The sequence below is a fragment of the Rhinoderma darwinii genome, unplaced genomic scaffold (genome assembly GCF_050947455.1).
Source record: "Rhinoderma darwinii isolate aRhiDar2 unplaced genomic scaffold, aRhiDar2.hap1 Scaffold_399, whole genome shotgun sequence".
Taxonomy (NCBI): Eukaryota; Metazoa; Chordata; class Amphibia; order Anura; family Rhinodermatidae; genus Rhinoderma; species Rhinoderma darwinii.
This window is the reverse complement of record NW_027463591.1, coordinates 833-28,704: the sequence shown is the minus strand read 5'-3', so window position 1 is coordinate 28,704 and position 27,872 is coordinate 833. Positions and strand designations below refer to the sequence as shown.

The 27,872-nt window shown below is 37.9% G+C and overlaps 1 protein-coding gene across 1 annotated transcript; it reads left to right on the top strand.

Moving 5' to 3' along the window:
• On the top strand, positions 1-27,872 carry LOC142708490 (neuropilin-2-like; the record flags this gene model as incomplete). The annotated part of the gene is made up of 4 exons (XM_075848416.1): positions 1-266; positions 9,477-9,573; positions 12,084-12,122; positions 27,442-27,872. Coding segments are annotated over 4 exons (692 nt in total), but the record flags the coding sequence as incomplete, so codon positions are not given.

Genomic DNA, 27,872 nt, shown 5'->3' with positions numbered 1-27,872 from the left:
CCAACAGTAAAAACTATTTGAGACTACCCAGCAGTGGAAGAAGAGAGGGCCAACATGCCCGTTTACTTAGCCCCAGATTGCATCAGCCTAGGTGCGCCTTTTGCTTGGCATTTCGGTATAGGGCATCAGGAACCAGTGGTGCCACATTGCGAGTGCTCAGGAATTCAAGCCAGGAGAACAGATTGCTGTGGAAAATAAGAGAAGAACCGGGAAGTGAATGGAAAGATGGCAGAGTCCACCTGATGAGCTACGATGGAGATTACCAGGTACACATAATTTTAGCTAAAAATGAATGTTGTGGAAGCTTTTCTTAGTTTACCCCCTTTTACTTGACATTTCATCACATCTTTAAAGAAATTATTTTTAACTGGCCACCGGTAGTTATCTTAATTTCTGATATACTCTTGGGTCTGGAGGTTGGTTGGAGGTACGGAGAAGTGGTCTATGGGTATAGGATATGTACCCAACTTCTCTAGATATTTCCAACAATTTCTTGCATCTTTAGTCCTCAAGATCAATTTTTAGGGGCTGAATTGTAATTTTTATAAAGGTCTAATAAGCCTTCTGCTATCAGCCATAAGGGTGAGTTCACACGTAGCATAAATACTGTGGATTTCTTTGCGGAAAATACGCAGCATAATACTGTAGCAGCAGAGTGGATGAGATTTGAAGAAATCTTATCCACACGCTGCATAAATGCTGAGCGGAAAAAACACTCAGAAATTGACCCGCAGCATGTCAATTGTATTTGCGTAATCGCTGCTTATTTGTAGCATTGAATTCAATGGGGAGGTAATACCTGCAACAGATAGCAGATAAAAATAAAATAAGATAAAAAGAAAAAAAAACGCAACTTAGAAAAAAATAAATCTTATACTTACCCAGAATTCTGTGTTTCTTCGTCCAGGCCGGTCTCCTGGGATGACGTTTCATCCCGAGTGACCACTGCAGCCAATCACAGGCTGCAGCTGTCATATGGGATGAAGCGTCATCCCAGGAGGCCGGGCTGCAGGACGGTGGAGGGACGCGTCGCCATGGCTACGTAAGTATGAAACTTTTTTTTTAGGTGCAGTTTTCCGCAGTGGACATTCCGGACGAAAACTGCACCGCTATTTAGTGTGTTTTTTCGGCCGCAATACCCTGTAGCGCACAGGGCGGATACGATGTGCTTTTACCCTGTGTGAACATAGCCTAATACAGTAAATTTACATAGTCTTTCTTAAGCTTCACATAAAGGAAAAAAAGCATCTATTTTATTTTGTTGGTTTGTCCTCACTAATATGGTGGTTCTTCTTGCATCTCTTTTCCCAGCGGTGCCCGTCGTCATCATCATAGAAATTAGTTCACGTGTCACCTGGATATATCAAAAGTGTTCTTGATTACAAAGAGCCCTACATTAGTTCCAGGCGCCATTAGACAGATTTTGCCATCCCTGATGCTCGGCAGCGTGCATATATCATGAGGTTAATAAATTGTCAGCGGGCTCCGGTACACAATCCAACTTCCAGGAGATTTGAATTAAAGGGACAGTTCTGGCAGATCTGCAATAAGAGATTTGTATTAAGAGGATTTATAGTGTTTATTTTAATATTACAGGAGAATCTGGATGGCTCCCATCGGAGACTTCAGTTAGGCAGAGTTGTTTTCATTCTGTTTCTCGTGTTGTTATAGCAACTAAATGGTACGCTGCTTGTTATTCAGAAAGCACTGATCTATAGCAGCATTTGGGTCTTTGTGGATGACATTAGGCTTTTGATGTATTCGGCAGAATGTTGAAGTCTTGTCTTGCTAAGTAAAAAAAAGTGTTTTCCACACCCCGTAGTTTCTACATGTAGGTATCAGCTCTCTGTTCCAAGTGTGATTGTAATCTAATAGAGATGACACCTAGGCACAAATAGACAATGTTGGAAGAGTACATGAATATTATCCAATGTCTTACAAGATCTGGTTTTTGTATGATATGATGTTTATATACAGCAGGGATTTTCCAAGTATTGATCTCACTTTTTTGAGAAGTATGTATAGTCTACTGGGTGCCAATCAATTTATATCTCTATTTAATGTGGATTACGAGATCGATGGTTTTATTTATATAGTATATAGTTTATTTATAGGTGGGGGAGGGGTTATGAAAATGAATGTATGGGTTACAGTTGCTATAGGTCAGAGCAACCAGTCAGCTATTTGCTTTTATATTGGATACTAGACTACACATACTGCCATATACTTAGTGTGGAGGTTATTTGGTGTGATCTATGGTTAAGCATTATAAACAGTAAAATCTCTGCCATATTTATAAAACAGCTGCATTTATTCACAAAAACCTACTAGCAATAGCAAAAATGCCTAGGTAAATGATTAGGGTATTATGTACATTTTATGTTTCAACCATTTAGAACAGCAATACAATCTTTTATGTATTCATTTATATTAAATCTTTTATAGATTTATTTATATTTTCTATACATTTATGTTCTTCCAAAAGCGTCCCTTTGTATATGAATACTCTTATGTACAAAAATATACAGGTGATAAGTTGATGAATTCTACTGACTTCAGTCAAACAGCGCCCCCTGTGGACAAAACAGAATTGAAAACAGAATATTTTAATCCACAAATTAATAGATATTTGTATTAACAATATTCCGATCATCGTCTTCTTAACGTCTCTGTAGCCTTCTGTGCAGTTTCAGTATGTGGTATATTTGCTTTTCCTTATTAGAGAATATACGCTCTGCGGGGCACTGCCCTGCTCTGTAGTCATCTGGGAGGGAATGCAGTGTAATCAGACTTCAATATAGTGATGTACTGATCATCATAAGACAAGCATTGTCTATTCTCACAGGACAGACCCGGACTGCGATTTCTTATGTACTTGGTCTTTCCAATGTCTCACCCTGAGTAATGACAAATAGTCAATCCCAATGAATACACTGAATACGTTTGTACAGTAATTTCCAATACACTCAGTGCAGGATAACACATGACTAGTAAATTATTAATCCACATGTGAACTACAGTAGCTGTAAAACAGCTGAAATTAAATTTGTCAGAAATAAATTTGCTTACTTGCCCAAACTATTGCAAACTACTACTTGCCCAAACTAGTGCATCTCCCTATTGCTGTAATCCACAACAGGGAGAAATCCTGGGACATGTAGCTCTTTTTATGTATGCCATTCAGACTGTATCCCTCACATTTTTTCTTGTAACAGGGGTAGGTTCAGTGTCGGACTGGGGTACCTTAGGCCCACCAGAGGAATTAATTTAAAGGGCCCACTCTCAATCTATTGCAGACTCAGTTTTATTCTAGCATAAACATTGTCTTAAATCAAGCTGTCCCCGATGCTCTCTAAAGTGCTGCTTTAGGCTGGGTTCACACGTGGCGGAATTTCACTTAAATTCCGCTGCGGACACTCCGCAGCGTTAATCCGCAGCGGAGCCGTTTGTCCATTGACTTACACTTTAATTTAGCAGTGTTCGTTTAGACGAGGCGTAAAATTCCGCTGCGGAGCATAGGCTGCGGAGCGGAATTTGGTGTCCGCAGCATGCTCTGTCTGTTGCGGAGCAGTGGCGGACTCATGGCGGAATTTCTCCATTGACTTCAATGGAGATTCTAAGTTCCGCAATGAAGTCCGCAGCTGTCATGCACATGTTATGTGTGCTGCGGATCCGTCTTGCTTTTTTGACATGACATTTCTTCATTCTGGCTGGACCTATGTATTTCTAGGTCTACAGCCAGACTGAGGAAGTCAATGGGGCTCCCGTAATGACGGGAGCGTTGCTAGGAGACGTCTGTAAATAGTCACTGTCCAGGGTGCTGAAAGAGTTAAGCGATCGGCAGTAACTGTTTCTGCACCCGGGACATTGACTACCGATCCCAATATACATGTATCTGTAAAAAAAAATGAAGTTCATACTTACCGAGAACTCCCTGCTTCTGTCTCCAGTCCGGCCTCCCAGGATGACGTTTCAGTCTAAGTGACGGCTGCAGCCAATCACAGGCTAATAACAGGCTGCAGCGGTCACATGGACTGCCGCGTCATCCAGGGAGATCGGGCTGGATGCCGAAGGAGGGACGCGTCACCAAGACAACGGGCGGTAAGTATGAATTTCTTTGACTTTCACAAGGGAAAGTGCTGTCCCTTCTCTCTATCCTGCACTGATAGGGAGAAGGGAAGTACTTTTACCGCAGTCCGCAGCAGCTAGTCCGCATCAATTTACTGCACATTTTGTGCAGATCCGCAGCAGAATCTGCAACGCAGATTCTGTGCGGCATTGATGCGGACAGTTGCGGAGGAAATCCGCCACGTGTGGTCATGCCCTTACTGCGCTGCTAAAATATTTCATTATTCGGTAAACCTCAGGGTATGTTCACACTTAGCGGATTAGCTGCGAAAAATCTGCGAAAACAATCTGCGAAAAATCTGCAGCGTCATACTGTAGCAGCAAAGTGTGGGTGAGATTTGAATATATCTCATCCACACAGTGCTGAAAAAATCAGCCAAGAAAACGTTCATAAATTAAAAATAAGTCAGTTTGTTTGGTGCAACTTACAAAATATGTTTTTTTTAAAAATTAGGCTGGATTCACACGAGCATGTTACGTCCGTAATGTACGGAACGTATTTCGGCCGCAAGTCCCGGACCGAACACACTGCAGGGAGCCGGGCTCCTAGCATCATAGTTATGTACGATGCTAGGAGTCCCTGCCTCGCTGCTGGACAGACAACTGTCCCGTACTGAAAACATGATTACAGTACGGGACAGTTGTCCGGCAGCGAGGTAGGGACTCCTAGCGTCGTACATAACTATGATGCTAGGAGCCCGGCTCCCTGCAGTGTGTTCGGTCCGGGACTTGCGGCCGAAATACGTTCCGTACATTACGGACGTAATGTGCTCGTGTGAATCCAGCCTTATTTTTACATTTTGAGATACAGCTGCTCTGTATCCTGTGTACAGAGCAGCTGCATCGTGTGCTCAGACCTGAATCCGTCAGGTAAGTGGGACTGATGGATTCAGAGTCAGCGGGTCCTGCGTGTCTCTGACAGTATTACAGGTGGATCCTGCGTGTCAGTTTTTATTGAAAATTATTTTTACTTTTTGAGATACAGCTGCTCTATATTCTCTATACAGAGCAGCTGTATCTTACGCTGAATCCTGTACCCATCAGGTCTGTGGGACTGACGGTTCGCAGGATCAAGCTGTTAATGATCATATCTAAATTCATAACTTAGATGTGATCGATAACATGTGGATCCCGCTGACACTAAACCCGTCAGTCCCGCAGGACTGACGGATTCAGATATCAGTACTACATACAGCTGCTCCATATACAGGATACAAAGCATCTGTATCTCAAAAAGTTAAATGATTTTTAATAAAAATGATTTAGAAAGTTGCACGAATCACAGTGATAGACATTTTTATTTAAAAAAAAATAAAATATTTCAAAAGGTGTACATAGCTTTTAGAGGGATTGTCCAGATTGTCTCACCCCCTACATTGTAAGTTAGTGTTTCTGTACAGCAGCCTCATTACATAATCACATTGACACTTCCTCCAATAGACCTGCCGCTGTATTACACATCGTGACCACGTGACTAGGACACATGGCTGCTGTATGGAAACATTTTCCTTCCAGTGTAGAGGGAGGAATGGAGAAGGCATGTACCAATTGTGACGCAACTCCAATTTTTATTACCTTCAAGCAACATCTTTATGAAAATAAAAAAACTATTTCAGACAACTCCTTTCAGAAAATAGTGATGATTCCTCGAAATAAATACTTCACACAATATATTCTTTTTACTGTAATATATATCTTTATGCATCACAATGGGTTTACTTAGCTGCATTTTATCTCGATTTATGTGTATGTTTTAACTGTATATTATTTTTACAGCCAGAACCAGTAATATAGTTTGGGGAGTGAATAGAAAGGGGTTAATAAAGGGAAAACTGCTGAGCTTTGTATTGGGTAAAAGGGTTAAAGATAAGGATATTAAAAAAGCTGTATAGAGATAGGAGAAGGAAGTGGTTTAAAGAGGCTCTGTCACCACATTATAAGTGCCCTATCTCCTACATAAGGAGATCGGCGCTATAATGTAGGTGACAGCAGTGCTTTTTATTTAAAAAAACCAATCTGTTTTCACCACTTTATTAGCGATTTTAGATTTATGCTAATGAGTTGCTTAATGCCCAACTGGGCGTGTTTTTACTTTAGACCAAGTGGGCGTTGTACAGAGGAGTGTATGACGCTGACCAATAAGCGTCATGCACTTCTCTCCATTCATTTACTCAGCGCATATGGATCCTGCTAGATCCTTATGTGCTGTCTTATACTAACACATTAACAATACTGAAGTGTTTAGACAGTGAATAGACATTCCACGGGATGTCTATTCACAATCTCTGCACTTCATTACTGTTTCTATGGTAGTTACAGCCGAGGAAGCGTAATCTCGCGAGATTACGCTGTAGATGACAGGTTACAACAAGATTACGCTTCCTCTGCTGTAACTACCATAGAAACAATAACGAAGTGCAGAGATTGTGAATAGACATCCCGTGGAATGTCTATTCACTGTCTAAACACTTCAGTATTGTTAATGTGTTAGTATAAGACAGCACATAAGGATCTAGCAGGATCCCTATGCGCTGAGTAAATGAATGGAGAGAAGTGCATGATGCTGATTGGTCAGCGTCATACACTCCTCTGTACAACGCCCACTTGGTCTAAAGTAAAACACGCCCACTTGGGCATTAAGCAACTCATTAGCATAAATCTAAAATTGCTAATAAAGTGGTGAAAACAGATCGTTTTTTTAAAATAAAAAGCATTACTGTCATCTACATTATAGCGCCGATCTCCTTATGTAGGAGATAGGACACTTATAATGTGGTGACAGAGCCTCTTTAAGCAATGGAAAACGACATCATGCGGGAAGTGAAGAAGGGGTAAAGTGGGGGTTAGGAGGAAAGAGGATGGTATACTGGATACTGTATAACTAAGAGAGTAGAGGGGCTCTGAATAGTTGTATACACATGGAGGGGGGAGGAGAGGGGATTTGGGAATAATCTGTACCTTGGAGCAGAGGTTCTCACCATGTGAAGTGAAATACAGGAGGAGCTCTTGTTGCAGAGTATGTACCCTCCCCCACCTGTTGCCGATTTTTATACAAGTTCAGCCTGTGAAGAGTCAGTCCCTCCTCCTCTTCTGTCTTGATGTTGCAGTTGTACACATGGTCTCCCTCATTCTTGCCCAAACCAAGCAAGTTAGTGCAGTGAGGAGAGAAAGCCATTACATTATGTAGGCAGGGCGAGCACAGATAACATTGTCCAGCGCCATCAGGGCTTCAGCGTAACAGGCAGCCCATCCTCTGCTTCCTGTGCTAGCAATGTTGACTGCTGCCACTTCTCATAAGTTATATCATTACAGTTTTAACAGCTGTCACCTTCCGGGCTGAGCCCCCAGTTAGTGCCAAAATGATCAACCTGCCCCTGCCTAAAATACAACCACTGCTAAAGAGTGAGCAACAGGGAGCCTTCAGCATCAGCAGGAGCACATTGCTGGTGGGCGGAGTCTGGACTGGGGAAGTCCCGTCATCAGCGGCAGTAACTGGCTGCATTTATGATAGCAGGAGAGTCAGGGGCCCACCGGAGGATCCACCGGTTCTGCGGTGGGCCAGTCCGACACTGGGTAGGTTTCTAGGTTGGCTGCATCAGAGCTCTGTAAAAGAGCTTTGTGCAGTCATTTTCCAGCCTCTAAACATTTGAATGATAATGCAGGAATAAAGTTCAGTGAATACAATTGATGCAAATGATGTAGACGGTGTCGCTGCTAACAATTGTGAAAATTAACACGTCTATCGATGAAATGTGAAGTGGAGAAAATGTGGGATATCTAAGGTAAAGTCTGCAAGATTATACCTGCCAATGACTTCCGGCGTTTTTTCTGGTGTCAGTCACACGTACACAGTTACACTATCGAAAAATGTTCTCTTAGAATAGAAGTATGAGTGATCTAACCAGGTGTTAATACGGTGGGAAGGTGACCTGCAATGTTGCTGGAAGATGCACATGACTGAATCTATAGGTAGCTGAGAAAACATAAAGTGGTGATGACGTCATAAAGGGTGGGTGTTTTTAGTACATGCTTCATAAACATCTTGGCACGTTTCATTTTTATTTTCTATTAGCGCTTATTTCGTCTTAAAAAAGATGGTATGACCATTTTGAGACATTCATTTTTCAACCATTTCACAGAATGGTGTGTGTAAATCAAGGAAAATGAAATGTCACCATATGCCAAGACAATTGCGTCACTTTCAATATTTGATTTTTTATGTTGTATTATTCGAGCTACAGATATAATTTGCCGTAGGGCGAAGGATTCTAGGAGGAAATTCATAGGTGCCCGTATTTGACATCTAATTTAATAATCCTCCCTCTGTTTATGCTAAAGACACTTTAAGAAAAGGGCACAGTTCATAGTTGAAAGCATTTCTTATCGTTTGCTATTAAAAGTCTAAGCTGTCATTTTTTCCTGTACTGTTACTTTAAAGACAGACATGGTCGCATTGATTATTGAGGAGAGCAACTGTATTAATCAGCTGTGAGTGTGGAAGTGCCGGGGCGCTGGAAAGAAATTGCATTTTAAATCCTAATTGTTTAGTCCTCCGTCAGAGGGACCTGCAGCTAATATGCAGCAGCGGGCTTCCGTGTGATTTTTTTTTGGTAGCCACTAGCAACGCTGCTGTATTGAACACATACTCCAAAAATGAGTCCTGAGTATAAATTATGTACATAGCGCTGTCCCTGTAGAACTATATTTAACAAAACAGCCAGTACACCGACCGTGAGCCAAGTTGTAGCGTGTTGGGAGGGGGAGATCTGTCTTTTCCAATCTGTTTTGTCTAAATTAAATGCAAACAGGTCGAGAATATTTGTTGACATTAAAAGCAGGGATTCAATCCCTCTATTCACTATCTGTCCTATTGTGGCAAGAGATTAAATGGACATTATACAGATGGTTGACTAAAGCACGGAGCAAGAGACATAACACCTTGTAATGAGCATTGCTGGCTGGGCATAAGCAGATCGTGCTGCCTAGCTGGGGACATGTATTGGTGCAATTGAAAATACATATAATCCACTGAGTTTTAGTCCGATTAATATTGGCAATCAACATTGATTTGGAGACTATTTGATAACTATTCCATGTAGATGCTATGCGCTATTACAGGAGTCAATAGTAACAAATAGTCATACAATGTTTATATCAATACGCTTGGGTGTGTAGGTTTGCAGATATGCAAGGAACTTGATGGACTGTGATTAGATATTGTCTCTCTATAGATCTTCTTTTCAACTTTTAGACCCATAGATTACATAATACATTCAAATATTGGACATGATTTACAACAAACAATTGTATTAGTTAATAGTAATTCATTTCTTGCTTCTTGCTTGCAGGTTGTCATCGAAGGAATTGTTGGTAAGGGCCAGTCGGGAGAGATTGCTGTGGATGACATACGGATAGCTAATGACATCCCCCTAGAAAACTGCATGGGTAAGAAGATTTGGACTGAACGGTCCAAACTATTTCTATAGCTTCATCTAGGCTGTTGGACAGCTATATATATATATATATATATATATATATATATATATATATATATATATATATATGTATATATATATATATATATATATATATATAGCAGGCTGCTGGTAAAGCTTGGTTTAAGTTGTCCATGATGCAATTGTGCACGCTCAGATAAGTTAAGAGATGTATCCTAGTATCATAGTTTGTAAGTTTGAAAAAAGACATATGTCCATTCAGTGCAGCCTATTATTCTGCAATGTTGATCGAGAGTAAGGCAAAACCCCCATGAGGCAAAATCCAAATTTCCTCATCTTATTGAAAATACAAACATAACTTTTATTACACTCAAGAAAGATATCCAGGCCACCTTTGAATTCTTTCAGTAAATTCACCATAACAACTTCCTCTGGCAGAGAGTTCCATATTCTCACTGCTCTTACAGTAAAGAATCCCCTTCTATATCGGTGTAGAAACCTTCTTTCCTCTAGATGTAGAGTATGTCACATTGTTATAGTTACTGGGTACAAATAGATCATGAGAGAGATCTCTGTATTGATTTTTTGATATTTTTATACATAGTTATTAGGTCACCCCTCAGCTGTTTTTTTTTATTATTACTTTTTAAACTTAATGACCCTAATTTTTATAATCTTTCTGGGTACTGTAGTCCAATCATTCCATGTGTTACTTTAGTTTCCTGCCTTTGAATTTCCATCCAGAATGTCTTCTGTAAGAATCTCAAAGTATAGTTAAATTCTATATCAGGGTCTGCAAGACTTTCCATCTATTTAAAACCCCATCCTTTCCTTGTTTTAGAAATGTATTTTGCGGACCTTGTTGTCGGCAAAAGACCTTAGACCCTGCATACTACTTGGCTCCTCACTTGAAGTAAACTGGTTTATGAACTTTTGATAATAAATATATATATATATATATATATATATATATATATATATATATATATATATATATATATATATAGATATATGGACTTTATATGATTGTTCATCAATCCTGTTAAGGACACATGCACACGAACGTGTTTTTGCGGCCGCAATTCACGTGCAAATCTGCAGGTGAATTACGGTCCCATTAATTTCTAAGGGCTCATGCACACGATCGTGGTTTCCACGGTCCGTGCATTGCCCGGGAGCCTGGACCGCAAAAAGATAGGACATGTCCTATATTGGATGCATTTTGCGGTCCGGGCTCATTGAAATTAATTTACAGGGCTATGTGCATGGCCAGTGATTTGCAGGCGGCCCGCGGGTGGCACTCTGCGGCTGTCTGAGCAGCAAATCACGGGCCACTACGGTCGTGTGCATGAGGCCTTAAGATATGACATCTAGCACAGCACAGTAAAATCCCAGGGGATATTTTGTTTGATATTATGGGGGTAGGGGCTGAAAATGAATCTAGATTTTGGAAAACCTTTCAAGTACTCCAAAAAAGAAGCAGGCCTATAGAAGTGTATTCATCATTAAATTAATTTCTTTGCCGTCAACTTGAGTGTTGTAAATAGATCATACAGGCTTTTAAAAGCGTTCACACACCAGTGAGGTTTCCATAACATAAGTTTTAGTACATGCAATATCAAACAATGGATTCTAGAATGGATGATAAAAATGCATCATTAGGCTACATATAAACAAAAAGACGTAAAATGTCAATGTATCGTCATTGGATTCGCACTGTAACATCCTCCCAGCCATCGGCACATCTAAAGGTTGATGGGCAATGAGAACTGCTTTTTAACCCTTCCATTATCATGAGCTTTGCTAAATAAAGCATTGGCAGCTATGACTAATATGGTTAACCAATGGTACTTACACATAGCCTATGGCCTAAAATAATATTAAATATGGAATCAGAAGAACCCTATTTATATTTCAAATCATCATAATCTATTTTACAACACCTGCCTGATGATTTGGGGTCTAAAAGGGTAAATAATAACAATAACAACATTCAAGATCTTTGCCGTTGGTATTGTTTCTAAACTACAAGTACGAAAGGGGCAAACAAGAATCATGGGAAATGTAGTTTAGCAATAGCTTACACTATATATTGTGATGTGTATAATTACTGGTAGCCATGAGATCATAATGGTCTTATCCCATTTAAAGATGACACAGCAGTGTGGATATTGTTCGCTGTGTTTCATGGAATATAGACGGAACGCAGAATCAATACGCATCTCCTGCACACATGCTCTGCATCGACATTGCATATTAAATGAAATGTAATGAATCCGGAGGGAGGTTTGTGCTTGAATCTGAAATTAACTCACGAATATGGTTTACATCAAGGTATCTATGAGGACTGTGTCCGACCTAACGTGAGCGTAAATGCTACTAATACAGCAGTCTAAAATGAAGTAATGTATATGTAATGTTGACACACACATAATCATTAAATTCATTGAATTGAATTGAATTTAAAGTAAATAAAATGTATTTTGTTTTCTATTCTAGAACCAATCTCTGCTTTTCCCAAACCAACTGTATATCCAGGTAAGCATTTTCCCGTCATTTAAAACATTTATTCACAACTAAATTAATAATCAATTAATACAAATTGTAATTGTATAAACTTATACAATGTGGGTTATAAATAAAAGGAGCTTAACTCCACTCAGAACCTGAAAATACACATCGGGGTCCAGGAAGCTAATATGGGGATTTGTTTGACAGGGACCTCACATTGGAAAGCTGTAATAACTGGTTATTTTCTTTCCTTTATGAACAAAAATGGGAGCTCCGCAGGGTTAAAAGTAACTATCATTTTTTAAAAGTTTTGAAATTTTAAAGTAATGTGTCCGAAATTTTGATCTGTTGGGGGCCATAGATACCCATCGATTGATGGAACGAAGGGGCAGTAGCACAGTGCCCTTATGGCTCTGATCGGCAGAACAGAGGCTCATAGAAAGTCTATGGTCTGTACACATTAACCCTGCCCGGATCAAACACGACAATGCAGAAGGCTCAGCTGAGCGCTTCTGTCCCTTTGTTCCAGTGACTGGTACAGGTCTTAACACCCAAATCCCACCGATCAAAACTTCTGACATGTCATAGTTCTTGAAAGCAACAGGTACTCTTTGAAGGCTATTGGGCTATTCAGAGAAAGAAAATTACTGCTGGCAGCCAGATGTGCAGTTTCACCAACCTACCTAAGGGTATATACACATGTTGCCGTCAAATCGCAGTTAAGTGCAGCCATTTTTGCGAAAATTGTGGCAAATTGTTGCCAACAAACTGCAATTTAACCAACACGTGTGAATAGATTCTAACAACTTCCTATGCCTTAGCCTTCCGGATCCCAGTGAGTATGGCAGAGGAGCTAGGGATATTAGTATAACTTGCAGTTACCTCTGAATTTTCAGGTTCTGAGTTAGACTTTAATGTACCGTTTGGTCACTATCCCAGGTAAGTGGATGAACATTGATTAAGATTGCCGTAAATAATAAATAAAAATATAAATTAGTATAATACATTTTGCCTGAGAATCATTACATTTTAGGTTTAATGGTAAATCTTGAGTAGGTTGTATGGTGGGTGAAGGCAGATATCATCACCAGTCTTCTGTGTGTCTGGTGAGTCAGATATATATGCGTTTCCTGTGAAAAGTGTTGCTTCTTGTTTGTCATTAACAATTTGTATTTCTCAAATATTAGGCCGTTAAAGCTATTTTTGCATTACATAGAAAAGGTCATTTGATCCCTATTTTTACACATGGGAGTCAATGTTTAATTACCAGTAGGTGAAAGAGTATTTTCTTACTACTGGGCTATGATGTAGCTATTAACTCCTTGGAGACACGGCCAGTTTCAGTTTTTTCATTTTCGTTTTTTTCTCCCCTCCTTCCAAAAGCCATAACTTCTTTGTTTTTTTGTCGACGTAGTCGTATAAGCGCTTGTTTTTTTGCGGGACAAGTTGTAGTTTATTATGACACCATTTACTGTACCGCATAATGTACTGGGAAGATGAAAAAAATTATTTGTGAGGTGAAATGGGGAAAAAACTGCTATTACGCCATTTTTTGAGGGGTTTTGTTTTCACGGCGTCCGTCAGGCGGTAAAACCTACATGTGCACCTTATCCTACAGGTTGATACGAATACGGCGATACCAAATTTATATGTTTTGTTTTATGTTTTACCACTTTAAAAAAAACAAAACAATTTTCGAAAAAAAAAATGTTTAGTGTCGTCATAGAGAGCAATAACTTTTTTATTTTTCCGTCAATTCAGCGATGTGAGGGCTTAATTTTTTCAAGGCGAGCTGTAGTTTTGACGGATACCATTTTGGGGTACATGCAACTTTTTGATCACTGTTTTATAATTTTTTTATCACCCAGCGGGTTAAAAAATGCTATATTGTGATAGTTCGGACTTTTACGGACGCGGCGATACCAGTTATGTTAACTTTCATTTTTTTTTAAACATTAGTTTAAAGAGGCTCTGTCACCAGATTCTCAATGCCCTATCTCCTATTGCATGGGATCGGCGCTGCAATGTAGATAACAGTAACGTTTTGTTTTTTTAAAAACGTTCATTTTTGGCCAAGTTATGAGCAATTTTATATATATGCAAATGAGCTTTGAAATGGACAATTGGGCGTTTTTTTTCGTTATGTCCAACTGGGCGTGTATTGTGTTTTTAACTGGGCGTGTTTACATGTATGACGCTGACCAATCAATGACCAGTTAGCATCATACACTCATCTCCATTGATTTACACAGCAGCGATGTGCAGCCACATACACAGAGATTAACGTTAATCAAGTGTCCTGATAATGAATACACATGAAATCCAGCCTGGACGTCATGTGTATTCAGAATCCTGACACTACTGACTCTTTTCTGTGAGATTTCCAGCAAGAGCCTCTTTAAGAGGGAAATGGGAAAAGGTTTTTGTTTTTTTTTACTTTTAATACTTTTTTTTTAAACATAAAAAACAACTTTATTTAACTGTTTTTTACTTTTTTTATTAGTCCCCCTAGAAGACTTCAACCAGCGATCGTTGGATCGCTTGCATGATATTCTACAATACTAATGTATTGCAGTATATCGTGATATGAATAGTCTACTTTGAAGCCCGGCCAGAGGCGGAGCTTCAAAGGAGTACAAAAATGGCAGACCAGGGCGCCTTTATTAGGCCCCCAGGTTGCCATAACAACCATTGTAAATGGCTGATCGCACTGCGGGGGGGGGGTTGTGTTAGCGATGGCGTGTTTGAGGGGGCGCCCCCCTGATTTTAACAATTTAAATGTCGTGGTCACATTTAAAGTGTTAAACGGGCGGAATCAAAGTGAACTTTGATTCCGCCCACTGGAGTGAGGTGTCGGCTGCATAACACAGCCGTCACCCGCCGAGTATGGAGCGCGCTCAGCCAGTGAGCACGCTCCATACTTCCCCTTGGCGACACCTCAGTAATAGTACATTGTATGTCGCCAAGGGGTTATTAAACATGCCCTCCTCTGTGCGCTATGAATTATTAGCAACCATGTAGGGACACAAGGGATTTTTTGTTCACTGCTGATGTCAAAGTCAGTAAAAGTCAAAGTATCAATATTCTGTAATGTAAGTGGTCTATCAGCCATTTGATGTTTGTTTGGCTCCTTATCTCAGCGATAATAGAAAAGCAATAGATGACTTAATTGTAAATTCTCCATTAAAGGTAGAGATGCTTTGAAATTGTTATTGTCATCTATAACATGAGCCGGTGCCACGTTTCAGAGCAATCCGTTTGGTAGAGACTGCATCTGGGAAACAGGATCTGTGTTTAAGGGGTTTAACTGTTGTATATGGGTTTGTTCTGAAACTCTAATAACATTCTCACTGTTATTAGCTTTGAGACAGACAATATAATCTTATTCTGAAAGTACTTGTTCTACATTTGACCGTACAATGAAGCAATTTGTTTCACATTACTATTTTTGTTAGACTATGCAAGTGAATCTAGAAGTCCGTGTAATAGATAGCCCTATAGTGTGCACTATTTGCATGCTCCACCATATGCTATCTTATTTTGTTTTACAACAACATTCTATCTATCTGTATATTTATATATTTATTTTTGTAAATAGTGAGAACATAGATTGCACTAGACCAGGAAGACTCATTATACTATGCACTTCTTCCTTGCTTCTTATCTGTCTTTAAGGAAGAAAAAACATGTGCAATAACAATATTATGTCCCCCTTTTTCTCTCTTCACCATTTCTAGTGCATGGGAAACGATAAGTTTTGGAAAACTAGTAGGGATTAAGGGGTTCTCCGCTTTGGACAAACCCTACTTGTTAGAAGGGTCTCTTGATAATAAACTGATCACAAAGTGTCCCCCTGCTGAGAGCCCCAGCGATCAGATATAATCTGTGGGAAAGCTGGCAATAAGTGTTCAATTTCTCTGCAGTGCCACCACAGGTGAAACTAAGAATGGCACGGTGTTTAATCATATCAATGGGTTGTATGTGTACAGGACAGCACAGGTCCTCCAGAGTGAGAGATGCTCTCCACTCTGGCCAAAATATGAGGATCTTAAACAGAGGTCCCTTTCTCTATTAACTCAGAATTCCTTAATACAGTGTATGAAAAGGGGTTTTCTAAAATGAACAACCCCTTTAAAAAGGCTCTGTCACCACATTATAAGTGCCCTATCTCCTACATAAGGAGATGGGCACTATAATGTAGGTAACAACAGTGCTTTTTATTTAGAAAATCAATCTATTTTTACCACGTTATTAGCGATTTTAGCTTTATGCTAACGACTTTCTTAATGCCCAACTGGGCGTGTTTTTACTTTTTGACCAAGTGGGCATTGTACAGAGGAGTGTATGATTTACAGCAGATCAAAGCGTAATCTCGCTGTAGCCTGTCATTTACAGCGTGATCTCGCGAGATTATGCTTGCTCTGCTGTAAGTACCACAGAAACGTTAGCGAAGTTTCGGGATTGTGAATAGACATCCCGTCCTGGCTGGATGTGATGTCTATTCACTGTCTAAACACTTCAGTAACGTTAATGTGTTAGTATAAGACAGCACATACTGATCTAGCAGGATCCCTATGCGCTGACTAAATGAATGAAGAGAAGTGTATGACGCTGATTGGTCAGCGTCATATACTCCTCTGTACAACGCCCACTTGGTCTAAAGTAAAAACACGCCCAGTTGGGCATTAAGAAACTAATTAGCATAAAGTTAAAATCGCTTATAACGTGGTAAAAATAGATTGTTTTTCTAAATAAAAAACACTGCTGTCACCTACATTACAGCGCTCATCTCCTTATGTAGGAGACAGGGCACTTCTAATGTGGTGACAGCGTCTCTTTAAGCTATCCATACTCATAAGATAGCTGACAGCTGAAATATTATTTAGCCATCAGCTATTTTTCACAACTCCCTCAGAAACATGCATGTTCAGCTTGGACAAGCCATGTATGTTATCTCAATAGGGAATGAATAAGTGGCTGCCAGACATGCCCATCACCGCTAATCTCTATGTGAGTCAAAGGATTGTAAAGATTCAAATTCACCCTGCCAGATCTTTCTTGTCTCTATACACATTAGTTTATAGTATATACAACTATAGTATAACAAAAAAACAATATATTAGTATATAAAAGCACAAAAATAGTTGGGTAAGGTAAAGCTCTGATATGATCACTTATTTTTTTAACTTTTACTATGCGTCAATGTAATACTGTAAATGCATATTTATTCACTGTATAGCGCGGCAGAATAAGTTGACGCTCTCTAAATAATAGAGAATAAGCGTGTCCCATAAAGACTGCCACGTGTATGTTGCACCCAAATCAGTTGCTGATTCGAGGGCTTTTCAAGTGTAGAAAGTTAACGAATGAAATCAAAATGCAAACTACTGAAGGAGTTCTATTGCTCTCATGTCAACGTTGCGGCTTGAATTAAGCTGCAGTAGCTACTTTTATGTAGGCTGCTGTAAATTTGCAGTCCTATAAGTATGCTAAGTGAACACTGACACCCACACCTCCCCCGGCTTCACTGGCATGTTGTTTTTCTCCTTCAGTTGCTTCTATAACCAAACAAGAAAAAATGCAATGTTGTGCCAAGACCGTTGTTGAATATTTACTCGTACTCCAGGATTGGAATAATCATGAGTTGTGCAACAACAGCCTCTCGCCCTTTGTATTTAGCCGTCCTGTCTTTCCACTGGTCATTGTGTTTATCAGCAATATTTGATCTGTCTCCACGGCCGCCGAGGGTCCTCTAGTGTAAAAGCTCAGTTGTGGACAATTCTTCTTAGGAGATCTTTGCTTTGCCGCCCGGCACCTTATTTAGCTATTTTACGCCTATTCCCTGATACTTTCCATTTCTACACTTTTTTTTCCATATTTATCAGTATAATGCAGAAAGCTAAAGTAGAGCCAGTGAAAACATAGCAACGGTTTGGCTGGGTGCTAGAAAATAGCGTGTTCTCCCACAGTTATTCTACCAAATCATGCATTATCCATTATAATCTGTCCTGTTTAGGCTAAACTAGAAATGACCTAACTATTGAGTAAAGGATAGTAATAATAATCATTATTATATTATTATTTACCATATTAATGCTATTTAAATAACCCCTGTTGCAGCACGTGTGGAGGCAATGGGGAGGCATAGTGCCTCCGTATGGCACCGTATTATAGATACAGTCTCCCTAAAATACACAATTCAACAGGAAAATCCTCTGTATGAATTCAGTTGCATAAAGAGGTACAATAGGGTCCCATAGAAGTCTATAGGAGCTGTAAAAATAGTCCATACAACTCAGAGTTAGGCTTTGTTCATACAGGGTGGATACGCTGTGTAAAAGCACACAGCGTATCCACCCTGTGTGCCGCAGGGAATTCTGGTGCAGTTTTCTAGCCGTAATGTCCGTTGCGGAAAATTGCACATGAAAAAAAAAAGCGTCATACTTAAGTAGCCATGGAGATGCGTCTGTCCGCCCGGCCTCCTGGGGTGACGTTTCATCCCTTGTGAGCGCTGCAGCCTCTGATTGGCTGCAGCAGTCAGATGGGATGAAACATCATCCCGAGAGGCCAGCCTAGAGGAAAAACCCAGACTTCTGGGTAACTATAGGATTTATTTTTTTTCGGAGTTGCATTTTTTGCAAAATTTATCTCCCCTTGGAATTCAATGGGGAAATCCAGCAACAAATAAGCAGTGTTTGAAGTTGACGGGCCGCATTGCTTTCAAATTTGATACAATACAAAAGTATTGTTAATCAATTGGTTATTCGAACTACTATAACAATACTACATTACTATAATAATACTATATTGCCATAACAATACTACATTACTATAACACTATATTACTATGACAATACTACATTACTGTAATAATACTATATTACCATAACAATACTACATTACTATAATAATACTATATTACCATAACAATACTACATTACTATAATAATACTATATTACCATAACAATACTACATTACTATAATAACACTATATTACTATAACAATACTACATTACTATAATAATACTACATTACTACATATAACAATACTACATTACTATAATAACACTATATTACTATAACAATACTACATTACTATAATAATACTACATTACTACATATAACAATACTACATTACTATAACAATACTACATTACTATAATACTACATTACTATAATACTACTACATTACTATAATAATACTACATTACTATAATACTACATTACTATAATAATACTACATTACTATAACAATACTACATTACTATAATACTACATTACTATAATAATACTACATTACTATAATACTACATTACTATAATAATACTACATTACTATAATACTACATTACTATAATAATACTACATTACTATAATACTACATTACTATAATAATACTACATTACTACATATAACAATACTACATTACTATAACAATACTACATTACTATAATAATACTACTACATTACTACATATAACAATACTACATTACTATAATAATACTACTACATTACTATAACAATACTACATTACTATAACAATACTACATTACTATAATAATACTACATAACTACATATAACAATACTACATTACTATAATAATACTACATTACTTTAACAATACTACATTACTATAATAATACTACTACATTACTACATATAACAATACTGCATTACTATAATAATACTACATAACTACATATAACAATACTACATTACTATAATAATACTACATTACTTTAACAACATTACATTACTATAATAATACTACATTACTACATATAACAATACTACATTACTATAATACTACTACATTACTATAACAATACTACATTACTATAATACTACATTACTATAACAATACTACATTACTATAATACTACATTACTATAATACTACTACATTACTATAATAATACTACATTACTATAACAATACTACATTACTATAATACTACATTACTATAATAATACTACATTACTATAACACTACATTACTATAATAATACTACATTACTATAATACTACATTACTATAATAATACTACATTACTACATATAACAATACTACATTACTATAACAATACTACATTACTATAATAATACTACTACATTACTACATATAACAATACTACATTACTATAATAATACTACATTACTATAACAATACTGCATTACTATAATACTACTACATTACTATAATAATACTACATTACTATAACAATACTACATTACTATAATACTACATTACTATAATAATACTACATTACTACATATAACAATACTACATTACTATTATAATACTATATTACTATAACAACACTACATTACTATAATACTACATTACTATAATAATACTACATTACTACATATAAGAATACTACATTACTATAACAATACTACATTACTATAATAATACTACTACATTACTACATATAACAATACTACATTACTATAATAATACTACATTACTATAACAATACTACATTACTATAACAATACTACATTACTATAATAATACTACATAACTACATATAACAATACTACATTACTATAATAATACTACATTACTTTAACAATACTACATTACTATAATAATACTACTACATTACTACATATAACAATACTACATTACTATAATAATACTACATAACTACATATAACAATACTACATTACTATAATAATACTACATTACTTTAACAATACTACATTACTATAATAATACTACATTACTACATATAACAATACTACATTACTATAATACTACTACATTACTATAACAATACTACATTACTATAATACTACATTACTATAATACTACATTACTATAATACTACTACATTACTATAACAATACTACATTACTATAATACTACATTACTATAATAATACTATATTACTATAACACTACATTACTATAATAATACTACATTACTATAATACTACATTACTATAATAATACTACATTACTACATATAACAATACTACATTACTATAACAATACTACATTACTATAATAATACTACTACATTACTACATATAACAATACTACATTACTATAATAATACTACATTACTATAACAATACTACATTACTATAATACTACATTACAATAATACTACTACATTACTATAATAATACTACATTACTATAACAATACTACATTACTATAATACTACATTACTATAATAATACTACATTACTACATATAACAATACTACATTACTATAATAATACTATATTACTATAACAACACTACATTACTATAATACTACATTACTATAATAATACTACATTACTACATATAAGAATACTACATTACTATAACAATACTACATTACTATAATAATACTACTACATTACTACATATAACAATACTACATTACTATAATAATACTACATTACTATAACAATACTACATTACTATAATAATACTACATAACTACATATAACAATACTACATTACTATAATAATACTACATTACTTTAACAATACTACATTACTATAATAATACTACATTACTATAAAATACTACTTTACTATAATAATACTACATTAGTCTAACAATACTATATTACTATAATAATACTACATTACTATAATAATTCTACATTACTCTAACAATACTACATTACTATAATAATACTACATTACTATAACAATACTACTTAATAATAATAACACATTACTATAACAATACTACATTACTATAATCCTACTGCAGTACTATAATAATAGCGCTAGGTTTAAACTTAATGGAAATGTGCGAGTTTCTCCACGTGCCTTCAATCCAGTTTTCCAGCTTAAGTGTCGCTAAATGTAGTCTGGCTGCTCAGTTGGCAGCGTTTGGCAGACACAAGAATATCTAGATTGGGCAGCCCCTTTTTAGATAGTGCCACAGTGCCCTCTGTAGATAATGCCACAGTGCCCTCTGTAGATATTGCGACACCCACGCTAGATAATGCCAGTGCCCCCGTAGATAACTCCACAGTGCCCTCTGTAGATACTGCCACAGTGTCCTCTGTAGATAATGCCACAACCCCCCCCCCCTAGATAATGTCACAGTGCCCTTTGTAGATAATGCCACAGTGCCCTCTGTAGATAATGCCACAGTGCCCTCTGTAGATAATGCCACAGTGCCCTCTGTAGATAATGCCACAGTGCCCTCTGTAGATAATGCCACAGTGTCCTCTGTAAATAATGCCACATTTCCCTCTGTAAATAATGCCACAGTGCCCTCTGTAGATAGTGATGTCAGGGGCAACCCCAGAACAAGAGTCCCAGAGCAGAGCACTAGTATATGCTCTGCTCCGGAACTCTGGGGAAGCCCTTGACATCACTGTCCATATATGCTACTAGCACTCTGCCTGGGACTCCAGCTCTGCTCCTGGCATCACTGCCCATATATGGACAGTGATGTCAGGGGCAAGCCCAGAGCCTGAGTCCCGGTCAGAGCGCTACTAGCACTCTGCCTGGGACTCCAGCTCTGCTCCTTACATCACTGTCCATATATGGCTAGTGATGTCAGGAGCAAGCCCAGAGCCGGAGTCCCGGGCAGACAAGCGCTCTGCCTGGGACTCCATCTCTGCTCCTGACATCACTGTCCGTGATAGAGACAGTGATGTCAGGGGCTTCCCCAGCCGGAGTCCCGGAGTAGAGCCGCTTCTAGCACTCTGACTGGGACTGCAGCTCTGCTTCTGACATCACTGTCTAAATATGGACAGTGGTGTCAGGGTCTTCCTCAGAGCAGGAGTCCCGGAGCAGAGCGCTAGTATAAGCTCTGCTCTGGGACGTCATAAAGGAGTGCCGGTGCACTCCTTCGGCCTGCTCTCTCCTCTCCCGAGGGAGCTATTGTGCACCGCAGGCCACAGATGACAGCCTCAGGCGCCGCCTGCGGGCTGCGAGTTTGAGGCCCTTCGTTTACGCAAATACAACTGACATGCCCCAGATTTAAAAAAACGCAATGCATGTCAATTTATGAAAGTTTTTTTATGAGATTTGTGGATGAGATTTGTTCTATCTCATCCACTTTGCTGCTGCTGTATTATGTTGTGGATTTTACGGAAACGAAATTTACGCAACGTGTGAACTGAACCTTAGTGTGAAGCTCTAATATGCTCATGTGCATGAGGCCTAATAGTTTGTTTTTTCATACTGAACTGGTATTTGACTTATATAAGTCTGATCATTATTGTGTACAATGGCGTCAATCATCTGTTAGGTTGGCATGTTGTTACATTGAAAAACCGGAATCTAGGGCTTTTCCTATGTGTTTAAATTCCTCTCTCTTGTCTTTAAAACAGGCACGTAAAAAAAAGTGGCCCATCTCTTATTTTGATTCTTCTTGTCACACAAAATGAAATGTGAACCTTACCCATAAAATCCTTGGATCCATGTTATATACATTGACTGCCTCTAAGTAATTGTGCCTTTTTATCCAACTCAATGGGGGGAACTTTCTAACTTTTCTACACCCTTTTTCTGGTTTAAAAAGTTGCACTCGGAACAATAGTTGCAATTTGCGGGAAAACTTTCCACTTTTTTGCCGTTTCCGCCCAATTGTGGCACTTTTCTAAAGTAGGCAGAGCTTTGAGAAATGGGCACAGTCACCTAGACGGCCAGAGATGTGCCTAATTTAATAGGAAGAGTGTGCCACTTAATAAATTAGGTGCATCTTAGTCCAGCGGTCTGTATATTAAGACTAGAGTATGAAACGCCAGTCTTAATAAATCTCCCCCATTATCTGTTAAGTGTACATTCCTTTCAATGGCAGTACATGTCTGATAGATACAGGAGGAGAGGTGACAAGGGGCACAAGGTGCTGTTTGTTCCCAATTTTTTATTTTACTGCTAGGGACTGGCACCGAGAGTTTTAGTGTGACACATTCATTGTTTCAAGTAATGAACAATGAACTGCAAGGCCAGTAAATTGTCATAGTCATGAATCTGCTGCAAAAATGTTCACGTACATATCCTCGCCACTTCTTTATATCTAGATTCATTTCTATAATAGTAAAGTTTTGTGTTTTAAGCCACATTCTTCAGTTCTCTCCATGAATAAAGACATTGTCACGTCAAAATATAGTCACATTAAAGTTACTCAAAGGCGCTGATGATGTATCTTATTATATCTTTATATTTAATCTGATTATGGCCATGTACGTGTATACACCCTGAAGCTCTGCTCCTAAACACATCAATTCCCAAAAAGTCTGATTAATGAATACACAAAGCTTTCATTGAGTATTCATATATTAATGAACAGAGCTGTAGGTGATATTAAAGCGCACCTAACTTTTCAGAATAAGCTGTCATATGTGTATACATGAGGAATAACACTATTTATGGCTATTATATGACTTGTATTCTCCATTTTTTTTTAATCAGTTTTTCCCTATGCAGACTCTAACTCTCTAATATCTCTAATTCTCAGTTTTCTCTGAGATAGTGGGCGGATCTTAATGGCTATCATGTCTGCTATCATGTCATCTGTACACAGTATGCATAGAGAAGAGGAGAATCCTGTTCTCCTATCTCTATCACATATATATATATATATATATATATATATATATATATATATATATATATATATATATGTGTGTATATATATATATATATATATATATATTAATATATATATATATATATACTGCAGCAACATGGAGGATATCATGCAGAGGTAACGATTAGTGTAGCTGATAATCCAGCACTGGGGTGAGATAACATTTACCAAGAAGCTGCAGCACGTCTGTGTGTCTTTCTCACTCTTCTTCCCCTCCCTTCTCCTGATACTTGTATCTGTGTCTGACTCACTCTGCTCCTGCGTTTTCCTCCAACGCTTCCCCTTTCCGTAGACTTGTATGGGCAGCATCTGTGTCTCTTCCTGCTCCCTCCTCCTGCTCCCCTATGCATAAACTTCTATGTGTAGGCTGTAATAAGACTCACCAGGGCTTCCTTCAGTCTATCTCCTCTGCTCTGTAACCATCGACAGATTTTGCTTGACAATAAGGGGTGGACAGCAGATTGCAGGAAGGGAGACACCTAGTGGCAGTAACTTTACACAGAATTTGCATGGATAAAACAACACAATTTTAACAGTAAGTAAACCACAGAATTGATCTATATTAGGTATACTATTAGATTAGCATAAGTTGTTTGAAAAGTTTATGTCCATTTAAGGTGTAAATGAGCCAATTTCAACCATCAGAACAATCAAATCACAGCTCCATACTATTATGTGCTAAATAGAGACACATACAAATAACAGATCTGTAAACAGCACGGCATTTTTTCCACACTCTATAGAGCAATCATTGAAAGGAAAATAGGTGAAAGTGTCAAGAAACTTAATAAAGCTATATTGCAATGATTTGCTGACTGGATAGACAAAGTTAATAAAATGTATTGCTTCACAAAAGCATACCTATATTATATAAATGGTGGTCAGAAAATCTTGTCAATAAACATATACCGTCTAACATGTATCTTTATATCAATACTTATAGGATGGGTAGGATAAACTGCTACCATGCTGGCCTACCGGGGGAGGGTAAAATACATCACAGTCCGTTGATATCCCCCCCCCCCCCCAGTTAAGTTAGCTTTGGTGCCAAATCCACAAGACAATGGCCATTGTCCACAGGACACTTTTATACTACTGGCTGCCAAAACTATCATGCAGTATGTATGGCTTTTCTCCGTTTCAGGAGCTGCCAGTGGCAAGTGAGATTATATAGCTTAGTTATACAATATTTGGGGAAATTGAGTATGTTTTAAGAGCAGGTATTTTGCATCTACCACTTTTTCATTGAAAACAATGCGGCTGTAGATATTTTATGCAGCTGAACTTTTGCTGTTATTATACTTCTCCTGATTATATTACATTGTATGTAATTAATATTAATGAAGCTGTTTATATTTTGAAGTGCGAGCTGCAATACCAACATTTTATTTCTTATTCTATACAGTCTGCAATACACATCCGCTTAGCTCAGCCTGTGACATATGACTAGTTACAGGGAGGTTTTACCCTTGAAAGGAAAAAAAAGTGAATTGCCAGTTCAAGTTAAGTTGACAAATTAAGAAAGAGAACAGTATTGCTGAGCAGGCAACATATAGACAAATCAACATGATAAGGGGTTTGGCTGACCCTGTGTTATTGGAAACTGTATATTTCTTCAAGGTCTAGCTGAGATTCAGTGGTATTTCATACACCTCTCAGAATGTAACTGGATGTCTTTCGCTCAACATAAATTTAGAGGTAGCCAAGGCCAGTTCTGTTCAGAGACGACCAATTTCCCAAAAGTTTGTGATCTTTCCGGCAAGTCGTACTTGTTTTAGTCAAGTCGATTTAAAGGCATCCTTGTCTTTTTACGTTTCGCAATACAAATCATCTTGCACATCAAGTCCACAATTCCCATCCCGGTTTATTCACTTCATAAAATTCTGGCAGACATTAATAAACAAAATATTTGTAGACATAGTTTGTTGGAAATTGATTTCGAAATCTCGAGCTGCTTGAACTTGCGCAGTCTTGGAATGTAAGGAGCTGCTTATGAGGTGCTACAGAGAAGTGAAGATATTTTTTAGGGAACTTTTTGTGGCCATTAATCCCAAACAGCTCAGTGGATTATGAGATAAAATCTTAAATACAGGGCTGATTTGTTTAGCTAAATAAAGCAAACATTTTTGACAGACAATTCACTCATCATTAAATCAAAGTACCCCACGTCCCATATAGTGTGGATGGTAGTTCTACTCTTGCCATATTTATATCAGATTTAGAGGTATCGCAGGTATAATAAGATCATGGCACAGTCTAGGTGTGTTGTCTGGCAGATGTGTGTTGTAATGACATGTCAATTCTTCTTTATCTTTACATAAATGTGCATGAAAAGCCACCATTGCAATTCAGTTTTCCGATTTTGTATTTGTAAAACAAAGCTGTTTGGTCCATTTGACTTTTTAGAGAAAATTCCCTTTACTTTTGTATGACATTTATAACATGCCACTTTGCCCTAGAAAAGTTGGACTGGGCTTGTATAAACTTAAAATGATTGCATTTCTTTAAAGTGAAGCTCCCCCTTTAATGTTATTATTTGAAATGCTCTCTATAGCCATGGAAGCTTTTTAATAATAACATTCAGGGCTGAGGAGAATTTTTAAGGTGGAGTTTCACTCCATTACAACATGGTCATAGATCATAGATTTTATTATTCTTCTAGATTAGTGGGAGTGTGTTTTATAAATAGAATTGGGAAAGCATTTAAAAGCATGTGTGATTTCTCTTGACCTTAGTCCTCCTACATCCCACCTAGCAACGCTCTTCTGTGTCTCTCCACCAGGGGGCACCCTTCTACCAGGGAGCGAGCCCACAGTGGATACGGTGTCAGTGCAGCCCATCCCAGTCTACTGGTATTACGTTATGGCAGCAGGAGGCGCTGTTCTGGTGCTGGTCTCCGTCGCACTGGCCTTGGTGCTCCACTACCACCGCTTCCGCTATGCGGCCAAGAAGAGCGATCCAGCCATCACCTACAAAACCTCACACTACGCTAATGGGGCACCTATGGCAGTGGAGCCTACCTTAACTATAAAACTAGAGCAAGATGATCCCGATCACAGTTCACGTTGCTGAAGGCGATATGGACGCTGGATCTAGACTTAAAAGACTCAAGAACTGTTGGCTCAATTTGCACTTTTATTCTCCCTTTCCCAACAATACTTTGTTATGCATATTTTTGAACTCATAGACATCTCGTCCCCTCTTGACTGTCTC